At 44.9% G+C, this 18,750-nt stretch overlaps 1 protein-coding gene across 4 annotated transcripts; it reads left to right on the top strand.

The window, feature by feature from the left end:
* The first annotated feature begins 1,008 nt into the window (after positions 1-1,008).
* On the top strand, positions 1,009-18,599 carry LOC119130591 (solute carrier family 45 member 4). Of its 4 annotated transcripts, XM_037264438.1 has the most exons (17): positions 1,009-1,163; positions 1,692-1,747; positions 7,858-8,866; positions 12,434-12,622; positions 13,370-13,437; positions 13,568-13,747; positions 13,823-14,013; positions 14,081-14,267; positions 14,352-14,783; positions 14,868-15,139; positions 15,210-15,371; positions 15,432-15,531; positions 15,608-15,688; positions 15,760-15,890; positions 15,995-16,063; positions 16,151-16,302; positions 16,423-18,599. In XM_037264438.1, exons 3-17 carry the CDS (start codon positions 8,778-8,780, stop codon positions 16,592-16,594), a joined length of 2,475 nt encoding a protein of 824 aa, XP_037120333.1. In that variant the 5' UTR covers positions 1,009-1,163; positions 1,692-1,747; positions 7,858-8,777; the 3' UTR covers positions 16,595-18,599. The 4 variants fall into 4 exon arrangements, with proteins under 4 accessions (XP_037120333.1, XP_037120330.1, XP_037120331.1 ...); XM_037264435.1 differs by lacking the exon at positions 13,370-13,437 and having other exon boundaries at positions 1,010-1,163; XM_037264436.1 differs by lacking the exons at positions 1,692-1,747; positions 13,370-13,437 and having other exon boundaries at positions 1,010-1,163; positions 16,423-16,594.
* The last annotated feature ends 151 nt before the right edge of the window (positions 18,600-18,750 follow it).

Raw genomic sequence — 18,750 nt, forward strand, 5'->3', positions numbered from 1 at the left:
TGTACAATTATTGAAATGAATTACCTATTTAAATTGTTCTTCAAATTAATTTTAATTGACTTGCATACTACTGCCCCTATATGAACTTCTATGACTTGGACGTTTGGCTGGGTGAAGATTTGCCATTTTGACGACACTGTCTAAAAGGTAAGCAGTCTTTTTCCATGCATTGACTGATTATTGCAGTTATATAAAAGTGGCAGAACCTGTTTAATCCCACACCCCTTCACTGGTCTGGTAAGATAAGTGAGGTTTCTGTTCTGACACTCTTTAATCGGTTGCCTTTTAATCCACAGAGCTTTACTCACATGAGGGGAGGCACAGGTTTACGGGAAGCGCAAACACATTTGCACTCTTTGAGCAACATCAAAACAAAACAAAAATCTCCACAACTGTTTGCACTGTTGAACAAGACAAGTTATTTAGAATTTGCAAAAGAAATGATAGCCTTCGTGAGAAAGGAGCTCATTGCAACAATATGTCAATTGTGCACTGACCATGTTTGCTGCAAATTGTTGCTTTCAAGCAGAAGCGTGAAGGTTTTTTGCTTGCACAAACTGGTATTGCCACGAAATTGAATGCAGACCTTCAATGAGGATGAACTAATAATGCATATGCATTATTGCACATATGTGCAACCCATAGAGCTTTGTCCATCTGGTTGTTAGTCACAAGGCTTCTTTGTATTTAATGGGGGAACAGAGGGAAGTGAAAATATCCTTTTTTTGAGGCGTTTTTAAAAGGGGACCATTTATTTGCAAGATGCCTGTAAAAATGAATGTCATGATCGAAATGATATTTTCTTAAATGCTTTGCACATATAATGATTCTTTTGTGACATAACATGGCTTTATGACGCTCGAGGATCGCTACTTGCTGCAATACGAAGGTTAAAACATTGCGTCAAGATTTCGAGCTTGTTTGTGTTCCTCCGGCTGTAGGCCCCGCCCCGTTTTATGCAAAACGCCTGTGACGTCGACGGAAGCCGCCGCGACGTATGCTTCTTCCGACATGACTTTAAAGGCGCATTTGAAACCTTTGCGTTGCAGTTCAGAGTCGCGGCCAGTCGGTGCCATCGCGACGCAAGAGCAGCGGGAGCTAAGCCGACCCACGGAGGACACCACCACCACCACGCAGGCGGCGGCGAGACACAAACCGGCGAGGTGAGTCCAATCGAACCGCGGGGAGGTCTTGGTTGGTTTGGAAGCTTTTTGTGGCCGCTGCCGAGGCTCCTGCCGGCGGCTGCAGCATCTCAGATTGCTGGTGCAGTAAGTGGAGGGGGGGGGGGAGCAGCAGAGGAGATCGTTTATTGTATTAAAAAGAAAAAACATTTCCAACGAGGCAATTCACCTTTCCCCTTTTTAATGACATTGAAAGTGCACTCAAGGGGATTAGCTGTACACTCATCCTTTTTCACATCTTTGTTAGCAACTTCACCACACAGGTGACAGGAGAAGCAACAAAGTCGTGTGATTGGTGAATTTCATGTTAACACTGGTTATTTCAAGTGAATACTTTGTTGCTTTTAGTGTGTGAGCTAATTGGCTGGAGAGAATCGATGTTTGCGTGCTGGCAAGTGGTGAAACGTTGGTGTGCCAACTGCTGCATTAGGCTGACCGCACTGCACAAGCTTGGCAGTCTTGTGTTGTCTGTTTGTTGTCTTACTTCCTTTTGTGTGTGTTTGCATGCAGGTGCACGACGACAGCTCGCACGAAACAACATTAATGAAGCTTTCCGAGCCTTTTTGGTGAGTTGCCGTATTTATTGTCTGCAACACGTTGCTACGGGTGCTTCTATTTATGCAACCCAAGAGGGCAGGAAGCATTTTTTTATGTAAAAAAAAAACAACAACATAGGTTGGTGAACTGCAATTGACATGTCGTGAAACAAATAGACCTTCTTCACCCGAGCAAATTGTGCACGTGCTTTTATCACCATGCTGCTGTTTTTGTTTGCAAAATGAATTGAACGATTGAAACTTTTGCTGCTGGTTTCATTAGCAAGCTAGCTCAAGCATGCACAAGAATAAGTGAAATCATTTTTTGTTTAAGCTTTGCATCATTAGGTGGATGATGCATCAGGTGACCGTTTTGCCCAACTATGGCGTCGATATACCAACGTGCACGTACACTGCTTTCTATTCATGGCGTTGGGTCAGCAGACTAATAACTTGAAGATAGAAAGAAAGCGTCAAGCTATTCTAGTGCTGCACAAACCACAAAAGAACAATACTGAATGGCTCGGCTCTTCAAAACACGGCCTGGATCACACAGCGTCCGCACTTGTGCAATCGTCTCAGTCGGATTCCGCCTCGGTGCGGTTTTGCCTCGCAGATGGCTTCAAGCTGAAGTGGGAGCCGTCCACTTCCTCCTGATGAAATATTTGCCGACTGTCAACTGCAGCTTAGTCAGCACGTAGACAAAGTGACAAGCACGCAAGTTGTCACATGAGCGCGCACACTCGTGAGCGCAACGAGCGACGTAGCATTAGGGGCACTTGTAAACAAACTATTCACGTCCTCTTCTTTCAAGATGGCAAATTCTAAAATGCTATTTGTCATTGTAAGGCTCGTCATTGTCTTGACTTGAAAGCATTCCCGATATTCCACAGTAATTGCTGGAGAGTCCCAATCTAATAACCATACTAAACGGAACTTTTATTCACAAAAATGTACATACCGGTTCTCTCAGAATCCAAAACAGGAAGTGTAAATCAGCACTTGCGTTCAGTCGTCCGCGATTACTAGCGGTCATCTCCGACTTCTCGTGACAGCAAAACGCTGAGCGCAGGGACGGACGGACCTTCTTCCCGTTTTGCAACTAAGTTGGCGATTGGGTTGCAAATGAGGTCAACGTTTTGTCACCATTGAAGTGTATTTAATGGTCATCAGGGGACTAGACTGACGTCAAGCACGAGCACACACACACACTGCAGTGCTGATCTAGTGTGAAGCTGGCCTATTTCCTATTGGTGGAAAGTTTTTGTGCACAAAGGTAAAGATGTGTTATTGCTCACCTGATCCAAGAGTGTGGTTGTGGTGTTGGGTGTGTTCATCTGTCTCGGCTCACATAATAGTCTATCTCATTTGCATCCAAGTCACACACACACACACACACGCACACACACACGCACACACACGCACAAGAAGCGTGGCAGCTATAAAAGAAGTCGCGTGAATCATGCTGGAGTCAAAAGGCTGGAGCTGCTGAGGATTAAACGGGTCCTTGTGGCCCTTTTTTTTTTTAATGCATTTTTGTGGACTCAGCAGGCAAATACTGATGTGATCCGAGTAAAGGTCAGTTCACAAGTACAAGATTTCTGAAGGCCTTTGTAACTTGCTTGTGGATGCTATCGTGTTTTTTTATTTGACCGATTTCTTTGGAAATGGTTTCCGATTATTATCATAATGAAAGATCATTCATAAATTAAGCAAACTGCTGTTAGGATATGTGAAAAGCAATACGCGGTTTAGTCGCCCATATTTTGAGTAGTTTGATTTTTGTTGACTGCTGGTTTTAATCATCCGAATTATTTTTCCACTCGTTCCGATAAATCAGCAAAGACTTGATGGGTGTAGATTATCTTGAGCGATTATCCTGTGGTTTGGGGATGTGTTGAGTCGTCTGCGTCAATGGTGGCATCACTCCAAAAAAGCCAAATGAAATGTATTATTGTCACATCGTGTTGACATTCACGCTGTCATAACGAGAACATTTCAATTAAAAACACAATAACAAATGACGCTTGTGGAGTTGGTTCTTTCCAGGTTCGATGTTTTGATTCCATTTGTGATGACCGCTGGGCCATTGCTGCAAATTTGTAACGTTCTGTACTAACCAGAAAGACATGGCAATAAATTTGTTGGCACTTGTACACATAATTGTGTGGGCCTGACTGGCTTAGAAACCAAAGACTCATGAGTCACCTCAACTTTTCATGTTCGTGCGAAACAACTAAAACACAAAGACAAAAGACAGCAGACAGTGTTGGCGCATGCGCTAACACCGCAGCTTTGCTTACCTTTTCGCTTTAGCCTGATCATTTCAACATCGTCTTGGGCCCAAAGCAGAAAATGGCGGACCGAACTGCCATGTCATGGGGGAATTTATTATTCACATCGGCCAGATTGGGACATTACAACCTGGTCAAATTTGAAACGGTTGTCGACCGTTACAAATTTGTGCTTGTTTGTTTTAAGTGCTCGCTGAGCCCGCAGATATGATTTGATCTTAAGACAATGGTCATTATTCAAATCTCCTAGCGGGGTATCACATGGCTGTGCAAGTGTCCTCTAGGTGGCGCAAATTCCCCTGCAAACAGCTGTCCCTATACACAACCCTGGAACTTTCCAGCCTTGCTTCAAGTCAGTCTGCAAGGTGCTAAATCCTATTTTGAGACATTTTTTTTCAAACTTATCATTCCAATCGGAACCAGTTTTATAAGTATGCAAACCGTGACAGGCTTTTTGTTCTGAGCCTGTCACAACAACTGGCCACATTCCATGGCGTACTTTTCAATCACATGTATGGTATGCTAACTTGTAGCATACTGGCATCACTGGGTTGCTTGCGAACTTTGACCTGCGATGTGGGTTCAAGTGGATTTCTTTTCAAAGGCCAACATAGCTTTTTTTTTTTTTTTGCAGGATGACTAAGCTGTTTCCGTGGAGTTATGTGATTAATTGATTAGAGAACTGCATCGTTTGTAAATAAACACTCCTCCTAATTATTCATCAAGTTGATTTGAACAACTTTAATAGGACATTTTTGTCAGCGATGACTGTGTTCTATTTTGCCCTTTGTGAACTTATCACAGTCAGTCGCTGTTCTGCGAATCCTTATCAGCAACCTGCATGCACATGCAAGGGCGGTTTCGAGGTATGAGACAGACAACGCTCTTGCAGATAGTTCTTGTAGCCCACATTTACAAAATAAGTGAATAGATTTTCTAAAAAAAAAAAAAAGGCCATGGAATGGCTTGCAATCTGTTGCATGGTTGTGAATACATTATGGTTCACGTTCCTCACTGCTGTCCTCGGTTGTATGAGTCGCCAAGATTTTAGTCAAGCGCTCCACCGACCAGCCAAAGATTCTACTGTTGCACCTTTGCTGTGGCAGTTTAGCAACGACGCTGCGTGCAAGTGAGATAATAATCTTTGTTAGGCATAGCAATCTGTGGCTTGGATGACCACCATTGTAAATCATTTTGCCATAGTTAGGGTGTTCGACATTTTGCGCGAAACCGCACGCTAACAACGTTGCCTTTGTTTTAGTAGAATACATTTCACTTTGGTTTCATTTGGACAAATTTGCATTGGACTCCTCGATAAACCCGCCATTAATTAGTTAGCAGCTGCCATCTTGTGCCCGGCGCAAATCTGCCGAGCCGGTGAGGGACTTGTGTAAAAGATTCATTCTGGTTTCCGATGCCCCTGCTGCTAGCGTTTCCGCCGCCTCATGAATCATGCATGTGTGGAACTCCTGTCATTTGTTGCAAAAACTGACTGACAATATTAATTTACATTCTTACCAAATGGAAATGAATGTTCAGCTGTTAGCAGTTCACACTTTTGGTGCTCAAGTCACATTTGTTCTATACGTGTCGGGTTCATGACCTCCCAATGCAACGTGAAGACTTGAACAGCAGGTGTATTATGTCATCGTTTCTAACTGCCGGTATTGTGGTAATCCGTGTGTTATGAGGACGAGATTTGTCATTGACGCCGGCGCGCACGTTGAAGCGCATGTGCCTCCACTTCACTCCCTGCACTGCGGCCGCACTGCACTGCACCCAAATGCATCACTCTCTTTACCGCTCTCTCTGGCTCGCGGAGATCCATCTGCTTCCCGCTGCTGGGAATATGAATATGGGAATATTCCTTGGGAATACTGAGAAGCGGAATGGGAAAGTCATTTGCATGCATGCTCAGCCTGCTGTTTGTCTGTCCTGTAAAATTCGGTTTTACTTTGTTGTCGTGCTCGTAACATAACGTAACGTAACGCAATGTAACATTTTATTTATCGACCAAAAGCGAAAAAAAGAAACAGACTTGCTAGCCTTAGCTTAGCAGACCGCCTTAATTAAAGATGCTGAGATCCCGATGCCCCCTTTAAATTAAAGGCAGGTAGGTCAGTCAGAACGTGTCAGCGGCTGACGAGTCTCTTTGTTGACTTGTCTATGACAATGTCAGGAGTGTGAACCTGATCCCGAGGTCAACCTTGTAATCTATATCCAGCATTATATGGGTCAGCGGTGTGACGTTTTGCATCACCTAGAGCTGTGACAAATGTGAGTTGCAGGGAAAAGTGCTCTTCTGGGGGTTTTTTTGTGTGTGCATGTGGCCGCAACCCAGATTCAGCTTATATGGAATTACACTTCAGTTTTTAGCAGCTTTTGCGGAGGGAGGGCACGGGTGACTGAAAACAATGAGCGCACGTGTGAATGGCAAAAAGGCCACTTAAGGATAAAGTCACAAGAAAGCATGTAGCAATGGAGAAAGTAGAATTTGTAACAGCAGCAGCCTGTTGGGGCTTTAGATTTCTGATCTTGTTTTTTTTTTTTTTGAAAGTCCAAAGCCAGGGACAAGTTAGGACAAGGGACGTCTCGTGTCTCATAGACCCGCAGCAGATTTGCGAGGCTGCAAATACACACACAAGGCGGGCTATTTTAGTGAGTGATAACTCTTGCGCCGATGACCGGGATTACCTGCGACGGGGGACAAACCGCCCGTGAACGTCTCTCACGGCCTCAAACCTTCAAATGTACTCAAATCGATGGAAGTGCCGAATCCGACCTCTGCCTAATTGACTGACGTCGTGTCTCGGTGGTTCCGTCCATATTGTTGTGTTCGCTTGAGTGTGTATATCGACGTGTCTGGAAAGGAGAGAGGCTATTATGTAATCCACTGCAGTCTGTGAGGTCACACAAACGCGCATTTATGAAATATTAATGACCAACCGGAGCGCTTCATGAATCTTTATGGCGAGACACGTGAGAGACCTGAGAGAAGTCGAGGAAGACCGAATGAAAGTAACAGGAATGGAAGGAAGCCTTACTTATCTTGAATGACTGTTTTCATTTCGAACAAAAGTAGGTGATTTGCGGTTATAGCGCCACGTGATGGTGACACAGATATCCGGTTCGTGTTCGCACACAGTCGCTGTCTGTGCATTAGTAGAAAAATAGGTTAGTGGGAAAACAATTTGCTAATAGCTAACGAGATAGCTCTGTTTTGTATGAAGGGACAGCATAAAAGTGGCTCTGTCATTTCGCATTGCAGATTCGTTCCCGCGAGCGCAACACGTATTTGGCCGAGTCCATCAAAGTATCTCGGAGGGGTTAAAAGTGTCATGTGCGCCCGTTACACTCTATCCCAAAAAAAAGAAAAAGGGATTCCATCAACAAATGGCCTCTTTTCATAAAGCAAGAATACACACGCCTGTGTGCCTTTCACCATCAATACACGGCTGGCTATTCAAGGGCATTTTTAAAAACCATGATGTTTTTCTGAGACACTAAAAAATGCGAATGGAGCAATGTGACCTCATTTAGTCTTTAGTAGAAAAACAATGAGTAGTTTGAACAATAAGTATTTCATTAAGAGGGGGAAAAACCAAACTCAGTGTGAAGAGGCTTTCAATTGGTTTTTCTTTTTTGTTTTCAAAAACGGGTCAATTTCACCCACATTGTGAAAGAATGTTTTTTTTTTTTTTGTTTTTTTTTGGTATTTAGTGCAATTTTAGGGATTGATTTGTTTTTGCAGATGGAACAAAACAAAAAAACCAATTACCACACTTTGTCCTTTCGGGTTGGGAATTGTCTTGCATTTAAACATGTTGAACAACTTTTGGTTTTCAGATTCATCAGCCAATCGATGGGGATTTCACGAGGAGCTCCGCCCACCAACTCCGCCGCCTGCCCGCCCACCTCCACCTGCGGCCTCCCCTTCCACTCCACCCACTTCCCCCAGCCCTCCATACACAAAATGACATTCACCCAATGGTTTTCTATATGGATTTTTACGCCCTGTAATAGACAAAAACAAAAGTAAGGCGAGAGCGGTAAACGACCTCAATGACCAATTTGCCATAAATGCACGACACGCACACACACATGCACACACACACACACGCAGACACTCCAGATTCATACCACACGCCTGCATACATCATCCAAGAGAAACTTGCACAAACTTTGAATGTTAAGCTCTCTCTGTGAAAATTCAGCTGCTTCCTATTTTTATTGAGGGGATTTTTTCTGGGAAAGCTGATTTTGTCAGGGTATTTGAGTTTTGTTTCCTTCTATTTGGAGGACATAGAAAGCGGCGAGGAAGATGTTAGGAAAAGTTGCATTTTGAATCCTTTTTCTGCAGGTCCTTCACTTGCATCCAATAGAGATTAATTTGACAGAGATAACGACAGGCTTTTGAATTGCAGCACTTTAAATCGTTTTGTTTGTCAGGTATCCGTCTAATATCTGCAAGCAGATTATTAGAGGAGGTTTGTTAACTAATTGAGTTTAAAAGTAAATTTCAGCCGGACGCTTTTGGGATCAGCATTTGTCCCCTCCCACTCCGAGGCTTGCATGCACCCTCCCGCCATGCCTCCCCAAAGCACGAGCACTGACGCCATGCAGGTGGGATCACTGGTGGCCAACACCGAGGCCAAAACCTCCACGGACCAAGACGAGGGCGGAGACACCATCGGATCGTCGGGAGCGGGCGGCGGCGGCGAGGAGCTGGTGAGCGAGGGTTCCATCGAGGGCATCCCCCTGAAGAGATGGGTGATGCACGGCGCCATCATGTTCGGCCGGGAGTTCTGCTATGCCATGGAGACGGCGCTCGTGACGCCCGTTCTGCTGCAAATCGGTGAGTACCCCAAGCAACCGAAACATGCATTTTAGTCTGTGAGAAGAGAACCTAAGAATGTTGATAAATGTTCTGTATTCAGGAAACTGCATCAAAATGTTTTTATTTTATTTTTTTTATTAATACTATAATGAGCTGCAACAACAACAAAACCTTTTTCAGGCTGACAAACAACAGCAGTGAGTAATTATCTTTTGAAAACTTGTTGACAGGCCTCTTGCACGGTTTTGAAAAAAAAAAAAATCTTGTTCAACCAGTTCAAGTGATGTTCAAGGTCTGTGGTGGGAGGGAAATTCCATCTATGCTTGTAGTCTGGTTGAAGAGCTCTTGTTGAAATATGATGTCTACTTTTACACGGACAGGTGTTTGAGTCAAGATCGTGCCGTGTGAAAAATAACCCATCTGCAAGAGAAGTTTCTTGTGCTCTTTTCAAGTCATTACTCGCGAAGCACCAGTCTCAACATGCTACTTTGTTACGAAAGGCAACAATGCAACGTGTTTGTATTGACTGGATTTCTACTTCCAAGAAACACTACCATTCTGTTTTCATCTTATTGGACACATAATACTAAGAAAAAGAACTGAGATGAGCATAAACAAAAGCTCCCGACTTCCTTTCTACGTATGCTCCCGCGTCATTCTGCCTGGTGACGAGCCACTCGGTCGTTCTCCGTGCCAGGTAGCCTCCGAATGATCTTGTCATGTTAGCTGAAAGGATAATCCTCTCAGATGACCTTGCAGAAGGAGCGCCAATGAGGTTGGTTTTGCCTTACGTAAATGACTTTTCTCCATGTCAGCCAGTCACTGATCGCCTTAATCTGACCCTCAGTCACTCGTGGGAGACTGGCCTTTTTAAAAAGGGCTGATTTGCACGGGAGCCAAGAAAAAGGAAAGGGAAGCGAGATATGAAAAGTGCTCCCCGTGACTCCCCGAGACATTTTGGCCCCAGTCAGCGTCTTTCACACCTCTGACGCGACTCACCAGTCTGCTGAGCTATTTAAAAACACCCTCCTATTTATAGTCCTTACATAATCCCTGCGCCAACTTTCTCCTCTTACTCTTCGCATTATTCACACACACCCTTAAAGGGTTTCGGAGGCCGCCAAGCGTGGCCATGCAGCGGCCGGCACGTGACCCTCGGCTGCCCAAATAGAGGCCTGCGGGCAGGCGAGGTCAGCCAGCCCGGACAAAATTGCATTCTGTGGCTTTTGTGATTAAGGCACATATGTTGAGGAATGCGGAACTGCGTTTCCATCTTTCTAACCATCTCAATTGATCAGAAATTGTCCAGACTAACCTCTACTGAACAGTATGACGTCCCAGATTTTGAGTGTTAATTTGGGTCGCCTTGCACTCTATCTAGCAATCTGTCCAAATAGAGTTCCCGTCTTCCACTACGACATCAGTTTATTTACTTTTATCTTTTTCATGAAGCGCAGACTAATTTGTGGACAAACACGCACGCTTGAGTGCTTCATACGCAAACAGTCCAGAGGGTGTTTGTGCCTTTTTAAAAAAAGCATACAAAACCATCTGCTCAGTCTCGCTGACGCTTGTTGGCATAGGATAGATGGAGAAAAAAGATGTCTGGAAATGTACTTGAATGAATGAACGCACGCACGGATGGAGACGTTCGTCATCCAGTGAGTCATTCATTTCGATTTAAGAACCATTTCCATCAGGGAGAGGAGCATCATATCCTGTTTTGTTTTTCAATAAATAGATAAGACTGTTAAAAACAATGATCACAAATAACATTTAAATTGCAAATCTAGTTTCTTTTTTTTTAACCGCCACTCTTGTTGGCCCACTATTGGGCTCGCTGTGACATCAACTCCGTGGCCTCTGATAGCCATTATTGATATCTAGCGGCGGCGTGCCATGGTGGAAACTTCTCCTACGTGATAGTTCAACAGAATCACGTGCTCCTCCTGTCGCTCGGCTCACTCCAAGCGTGTGTGTGTTTTAGTCCAGGGATTATATCATTGAGTTTTGATGATCATTTCGAAGTTGCATAGTTGAGCAGTCGGGAAAAGTAGGGACACCTGTTTGAAAGCTAACGCTAGCTGGTCAGGACATGAAGTTAACACCCGACACTCGCTCCTCTCGCCTCGTTGTGTTGAAAGGCCTCGTTCTCTCAAGTATTTTTAACGTCACGCGAGACGCTGGCACCGGATCAGATGGATTTGCTGTCGTTGTGTCACGACCGCGAGTCAGATGTCCCGATTGAATTTGACAAATAGTTGACAATCCAATGGATTTTAAAGCCAATTTCATGCATGAAGCACATTGAATCTAATCCACTGTTGCAAGATTAAAATCTCCGCAAAGCTTTGGCCACCAGGGAGGTTCGTATGCTCCGTTTGGTCAAAAAGTCAGCTTTGCATAAAAAGGGAAATCGCACAAGGAAGGAGCGCTTGCTTTTGGTTCCCAGCTTGGTCCTTCCCAGCTCAGGAACACATACGGCCGGCCCCGTATCCACCTCCTCACCTCGTCTCTGACCCTCATCCTTTCTCATGCTGCCCTCCCCGTTCTCTCGCTTTTCTTGTTTCTCTGGTGAAAAAAAGCTTCCTGCAAATTCTCTCAGTATTGTTTGGTTGTACCTACAAGCCAAGTGTGGGAACTCAGGCCTGTCATAGTCTGGTCTGATTGTTATTATACTATTATACTGCTGTGTGCGTGTGAAAGAGTGTGTGTGTGTGTGTGTGTGTGTCTCAGATACACTCGCGTCACAAGTGTCATAATTTCCAATGCAATGGATGAAAAAAAATATGCTGATGATAATCATAATAATTCTTGGCTTTGAGTGACAGATGTAGAAAACCAGTGTGTGTGTGTGTAATTGATTTGATTAACCATGTGGTTATTTAACCAATAATTGAATTAGCGCAAGTTATATTTTTTTGGTTTGAATAATTATATTCTTATTTTTAAATTGTGGCATAATCTATTGAATTAATAAACTGATTATTTTGGGAAACAAATGACTACAAAGTCACACGTGCGCGTCAGCGTGTGAGACAAAAGAACGAACGAGGGAAAGTTTTCCAAAGCGCACAACAGGAAGCGCCGCGTGAGTTACGCCGCCGTATTCGCGGGAGCCAGGAAGCCGATGATGATGGAGTCTCCGTGGCGACGGGGTTCCCAAGACCCGGTCGCCACGGCGGCAGGGTTCAAGCCCTGTTTATGACTTTTCCGTCTCTCCTGTCGCCTGAGAAACGTGCGACGCAGGAAGAGGAACATGGTCTTGAATGAGCGCTCATGCTGACTCCACATAATTGTGTCGCTTTGGCTTGGATTGCATCGGAGCGGTCAGCGTTGTATGCTTCTGGCTCTGAGGCTTCCCTGCGTGGAATCAATGCGCTTCTTCCCACATCCCAGTAACAATGGCTTCACCGGTAATTGCAGGAAAGAAAGCTTCTTCTTCTTCTCTTCTGTCCTATTGATTGTCTTTTGTATGTGTTTTTTGTCACTCAAAAAGCCGGAGAAACCTGAATGCAAAATCAATACGCACATATTGTTATAGTGGCTCTAAGCAAAATGTTATCTAATGCCATGTTCACGCAGGTCTTCCAGAGCAGTACAACAGCTTGACGTGGTTCCTCAGCCCCGTCCTGGGCCTCATCTTCACCCCGCTGATCGGTTCCGCCAGCGACCGCTGCCCTCTGCGTTGGGGTCGCCGGAGACCTTTCATCCTGGCCTTGTGCATCGGGACGCTGATCGGAGTGGCCCTCTTCCTGAACGGAGCCCTCATAGGTGGGAAAATGAACTTTAGTCTTCAACCTGTTTGCACTCTTTTGTGTACACCAAAATGTTCAAGCAAACCATTCATCTTATTGCTAGCATAAAACCAGCACATATTTGACAGGAAATGTAAACCTCAAACAAGCCGAGTTAAAGATCGACACTGTGGCCTTACAAAGCCTGCATTCTGTCCTAGAAAAAAAACAGGCTAGATTTATTTTTTTTTTTTTCTCCTTCCCACTGGCGAGACGGCATCGCACGGAGGCCGGGTTTCGGCCCCGGGCCGGTGATTACATCACCATGAGGTCATTTCAAAGTTGTATGCCTACACGTCCTAGTAATTGATTGACACTTTTGATGGACTATTGACGGCGCTCTGTGTAGTTCCGGTCGGGATGCTGTTATTGTTGGCCCCATATGGACTGCTTTTGTTCTTTTCAGGAGACAATGTGATTTGCCGCGCATTAGTTTAATTTCATTATGTTGCCCACTACAATAGAGTCATGGGGATTTTATTGAACAACCAAGACAGACTGTTTATTTATTTTATTTGTTTTTTGGCGACGCTCTTCCTTCATGTTAACTATTCTCATGTGCTCTCTTCTGTTTTTCATCTGCTTTCATTTGCCAAATTTTGATTTACATTCATTACTGTCTGGAGCCTGACCAATGATTTTCGCAATTGTCGTTTCACATTCATATTTCTGCTGAGATGTTTGACAGCAGTGTGTGTGTGTTGACATGGGAACATGGGAGCAGGCAGTTCACAAGGAACTACTTCCTGTTTGCTTCCCCCTTTCAACCAATGACGGTCCACTTCCTGTCTGGTGGGTGCTGAGTAGTGCCACTCCATTGTAAACACACGCACGCACAGTCTGCGTGATCTCACAAATGCAAAAAAAAGGGTTGTGGTTTATTTCTTTTTTTTAATGTCAAACTCCAATCTCTCCATTTTAGGATTGTCTCTGGGTGACGTTCCGGGGAAACAGCCCTTAGGAATTATTCTGACCGTGCTGGGAGTGGTGGTGTTAGACTTCTGCGCCGACGCAACAGAGGGGCCCATAAGAGCGTACCTTTTGGACGTGGCTGACACGGATGACCAAGACATGGCACTCAACATCCATGCTGCCTCGGCAGGTAACGCCAATTAAAGGCTGGCTCATTGTGGAAATGAATTGATCCCATTTAGCCGCTGTGCTTTTGCATGCGCAGGTCTCGGCGGCGCCGTGGGCTACGCTCTGGGCGGTCTGGACTGGACTCACACCTTCCTGGGAGCCGTCTTCAAGTCTCAGGAGCAGATCCTGTTCTTCTTCACCTCCATCCTCTTCTCTATATCGGTGGTGCTGCATCTGTTCAGCATCGACGAGCAGCCCTACATCCCCTTGCATGTCCGGCTGGATCTGGTACGTCTTGTATTTTCTTTTGCTTTTCATCTGTGTGGGGGAAATCTAACACAGGTTTTGCGCGCAGGAGAGCCCAGCGCCGAGCCACCCGCATTCGTCTTCCAACAGCCGCGCCAGACTTCCCACTCCGAGGCTGGAAATGATCGAAGAGGACAAATCCATGGACAGCTTCGACCTTTACGACGCCTACAGGGACGATCTGTCCGAACCGGGAGATATGGAGATGGGATTCCTGGAGGTGGCGCTCACGAGGAGTATGTTTTTTTTCCCCCCCCCCATTTCTCATTTGGAGCAAATCCATTGGCCATCATTTCATCCTGTATTTTATTTCGTTTTAGGTAAAAGCGACAGCGTCCTCGCCGTGACGGACGCCACCTCAGACCACGCGGACCACGATGCCTTGTTCCTTTGCCACATCGAGCCGTCCATCTTCACCGACCGCCTCTCGCCCTTTCACGGCTCTCCCCCTGCTAACCGTATCACGCCGCCTTGCCGGCTCGCCAGCATGCGGCGCAGCAGTAGCAGCGCAGAGAGTCGGGATCCGCTGCACTCCCAAAGCCCAAAACGGGATGGCGGCCCCACCAAGATTTGCCGCCTCTCGGCGTTCTTGCAGGAGATGGAGGACGACGAGGGCCACGAGGCCTTGCTCAACAACCAGCTGAACGAGCAGCGCACCCCAAACGGGCCCTTGCTGGCGTGCGTCGATGTCACAAACACGGCCGATGGGTTGAGCGCAAAAGGACATGTGCATCGGGCCGCAATGGTTAAAGGTACTTGTGCTAATGCTAACTACCTAGCCCATTTGGCATCGCACATCAGAATATATATATATGTACATTTATATTTTATTTCAGCTGCCAGCACCGACGCTCCCAGGCGGCCGTCACGCCACCATCACACTTTCTACCGTCAGCCATCTTGCACGTTTTCCTACTACAGCCGCGTGGGCAGCCACCGCGCCCACTCCCGCTGCGCTAACGTCGCCTTCCTCATCAAGCTGTCGCGCAGCATGAACGACCTGCACGAGGTGGAGGCGAGACGCAGGCGTCGGAGCCACCAGCGCCAGCGACACCGCAGCGACAACACCAATTTATCCAGCGGTGACGCCGAGAGCGAGGAAGGCGAGGTGGGAGCGCACGGACGCCGCCGTCAAAGCGTCGTCGTGACGGCTAACGGGGCATCCTATTCGTCGTCAGGTGGAGACCACCGTACGGCTCCTTTGGCTCTCCATGCTGAAGATGCCACCCGAGCTGCTGCGCCTGTGCGCCTGTCACCTGTTCACCTGGTTCTCAATCATCGCCGAGGCCGTCTTCTTCACCGACTTCATGGGACAAGTTATCTACCACGGAGATCCCATTGTGAGTGTTTTACACAAGCGTGCACGCATTTGAGTGTGATTTGAAATGTGCTCTTTGCAGGCTCCTGTCAACTCCACCGCTTTGATGAATTATCACAAAGGCGTTCAAATGGGATGTTGGGCTCTGGTTATATACGCCATGACAGCTGCCACATGCTCAGGTAACAAAACAAACCCAGAATAAGACTTTTAGCACCACGTCAACTCTGCTTTTACCTCCTTTTGTCATTCCTCTAGCCCTCCTTCAAAAGTACCTTGACAACTTTAATTTGAGTATCAAAGTCATCTACATCTTGGGAACGCTTTCCTTCTCCATCGGTAAGAACAACATCGACATCATAAACAAGCATATGGCCTCAATTATTTTTTGTTTCTCCTCTGTGACATAGGAACTGCTGTTATGGCCATATTCCCTAATGTGTATGTTGCCATGGTGATGATAAGCAGCATGGGCATCTTGTCTATGAGTATCTGCTATTGTCCCTACGCCTTGCTTGGACAGTACCACGAAATGAAAGAGGTATCAACAATCGAAACTTACGTTAACTTTTTGTCTGCATTTCTCGACCAGTTGAAACGGAATGTTAAGAGATTTCCAAGTTCTCAAACTGGATTTGTTTGCAGTACACCAATCACAGTCCCGGTAGTTCCCGAAGAGGATTTGGTGTTGACTGCGCCATCTTGACCTGCCAAGTGGGTCTTGTTTTGTTCACTAGCTTTATTCATGTCAATACCATGATGACGCGTACGTTGATCATGTCGACGTGATTCACGTGGCAGGTGTACATCAGCCAAATCCTGGTGGCTTCGGCCGTGGGTTCCATCGTGGAAGCGGTGGGCAGCGTACGCGTCATTCCCGTCGTGGCCTCCGGGGGCTCTCTGTTGGCATTCTTCACTGCTTGCTTCCTGGTCATTTATCCTTCAAATAGCGGGTAGGAAAATAAATGAACTTAATTGTGAAAACGCACCTGAAGTGAAGGCCAAGGTTTTTTTTGAAGAAGTGATTTTTTTTTTCTCCTGAGAATCCTGAGTAAATACCGTTTCATTTGCAGGGATGCGGCATCGTCCAAAACGTCGGAAAACGAGGAGTTGACCACGGTGACCAATTCCAATGAAAGAGTGAAGGGAAAACCCAGCTTCTTGAAACTCAACAAGGCAGGCAAGGCTACCACCGCTATCATCGCCGGCACTTCCTGTCACACGGAGAATGAATCTGCACTGTGATTGGCCACGAGTGCAGCAAGGTGCAATAATCATTGTCATCATAATAATAATCCTTCTGCTCCGGGGATGACGCTGTCCAAATTCCAATGTGAGTACTCAGCAGGGAAAAAAAAAAAAAAAAAAAAAGCTGGGGGGGGTCTCTCGGGGGCGATACCTGGACAGGAAACCTCAGGGGGACTGTGACACGCACGCACACAAACAAACAAACGTTAGCGACCATCTCAAAGCTGCAGTTGACAACAACCACAAAATCGTCGTTCTTCCTCACTGTGGATGGAAATGTTTTGCTCTGCTGAAGCTTTAAGACTCTTTACAAAACTTTCATACTTGAAAAACGAGAGCCCGAAGCCTGCTCGTGGGTGGAAAACAAAATCGAATGAGAATATTAAGACAGCCTCAACATTGACTGCAATGGATGTCTGAATTTGGTCGTTCCAGGACAACGGAAGACAAACGAGAAGCGTGAGCGTGGAGCTGACTATCATCAAATATCCTTAATCGAGCGAAAAGTGAAATTCCACAATACCGTATGAAAATATATATACATGCAGTATACAGGGCATTATAATCCCAAATAATTTTTTGCATGACCTCGTGAGATAATCAGACAAAATGCTGCATGTTGGCAGGCGAGAGCGTTTTTGCTCGCTTTTCTGCTGCTTCTTGTTAGCTTTTGTGAAATGCAGGTGACATGATAGCTCTTACTAATAACTACGCAACAGCTAAGCTATCATCGTATAAATCTTTTTCAAGCTGTTCTTGATTAGCTCTACAGATATATTTTGGAAGAGAAGGAAAAAAAAAAAGCAATCTCAGTGTTTTTTTTCCTTGTCTTCTGCCATAGCCTGGAATGTTACCCGCCGCGCTCACTCGGCGTTCTTGGGAGCTTGAGTTCCGACTTTTTTTTTTAGCAGGTTACATGTTGAAGAATGTTTCGAGAATTATTTTAATGACGGAGGCACTGGCCGACTTTGCACAAATCTTTGCACATGAAAATGTAAAGAAACAAAAACAGCTGTGGATATTTATTATTGTTTAGCTTGGCTTCCCTCATGTTATTTTTTCAGGTGAAATCTACATTGGGAGGATTTTGTGAGCAGGTATGCTGGATATAAAAAGTCTACACCCCCCTGTTCAAGTGCCAGGTTTTTGTGATACAAAAAAATATATATAAAAAAAAAAAAAAACTGGCATTTGAAAAGGGGTGTGCAGACTTTTGATGTGTTGACAAGTCATTGCTGGTTTCAGTTTTTTTCTCTCACTTGGTTTTCATCCACCTTTCAAGTTGTAATCGTTTGCATCAGGAGTCTTTCACTTTTATGTTACTGTATTTTATTTGCTTTAAAATGTTTTGGTATTTGTTGTAGGCTTATTTTTTCTATCCGGGATTTTCTAGTTTTGTTGATGTTTTATTTGGTATTTGTTTTTTGTTCATTTCTTTAATTTACTTTATCTAATTTTATCGCAGGTGTGGGAGTCTGCCACCCTGCCCCAAATGTTTTATTTACTTTTAATTGTAATGTGAGGTCAGAGCCACACGTACACAACTAAGAGTTTGCACTGTCCAGCGGAGGCCATGTTTGGTCCACCATTCACCATAGCGACGACACCTCGATCACATTTGTGACTTCTTGTGGCGTTAAGAGTAAAATATACGTAAGAAATTAGATGAAACGACTTAAAGAATGGGAAAGCAAAATGTTACATGCCTTGTTATCTAAAAGAGTTGTAAATATACTTAATTTTCCTCTTTTTTTTTGCTGCTATGAAAAAAGATGATTATTTTTGGTAGTGGTATTGTTTTGTATGAAAAGACTAATGAGATATATAGATATACGTGCGTGTGTGTGTGTGTACATGTATATATGTATATAGATATCTATGCATATATATATATATAAAATGTACATTATTGAGTATAAATGGAGATTAGGACTCTGGATGAACACACTGTATTGAATGCACCTATAGAAAAGATTTAAAAGTCTGTTGTGAGATAAACCAACAAGGACTCAGTTGTCTTTTTTTAATCCCAACAGTCAGATTATTATTTTGACTTAATCTTCAAGTGGGAATTCTGATGTTTATGTGAAACGTTTTAAGGTGGTCTCATGACCTGCAAGTGTTTCTAGCAACTTGAAAATTTGAGTTTTCAC

Source organism: Syngnathus acus, chromosome 11, assembly GCF_901709675.1.
Source record: "Syngnathus acus chromosome 11, fSynAcu1.2, whole genome shotgun sequence".
Taxonomy (NCBI): domain Eukaryota; kingdom Metazoa; phylum Chordata; class Actinopteri; order Syngnathiformes; family Syngnathidae; genus Syngnathus; species Syngnathus acus.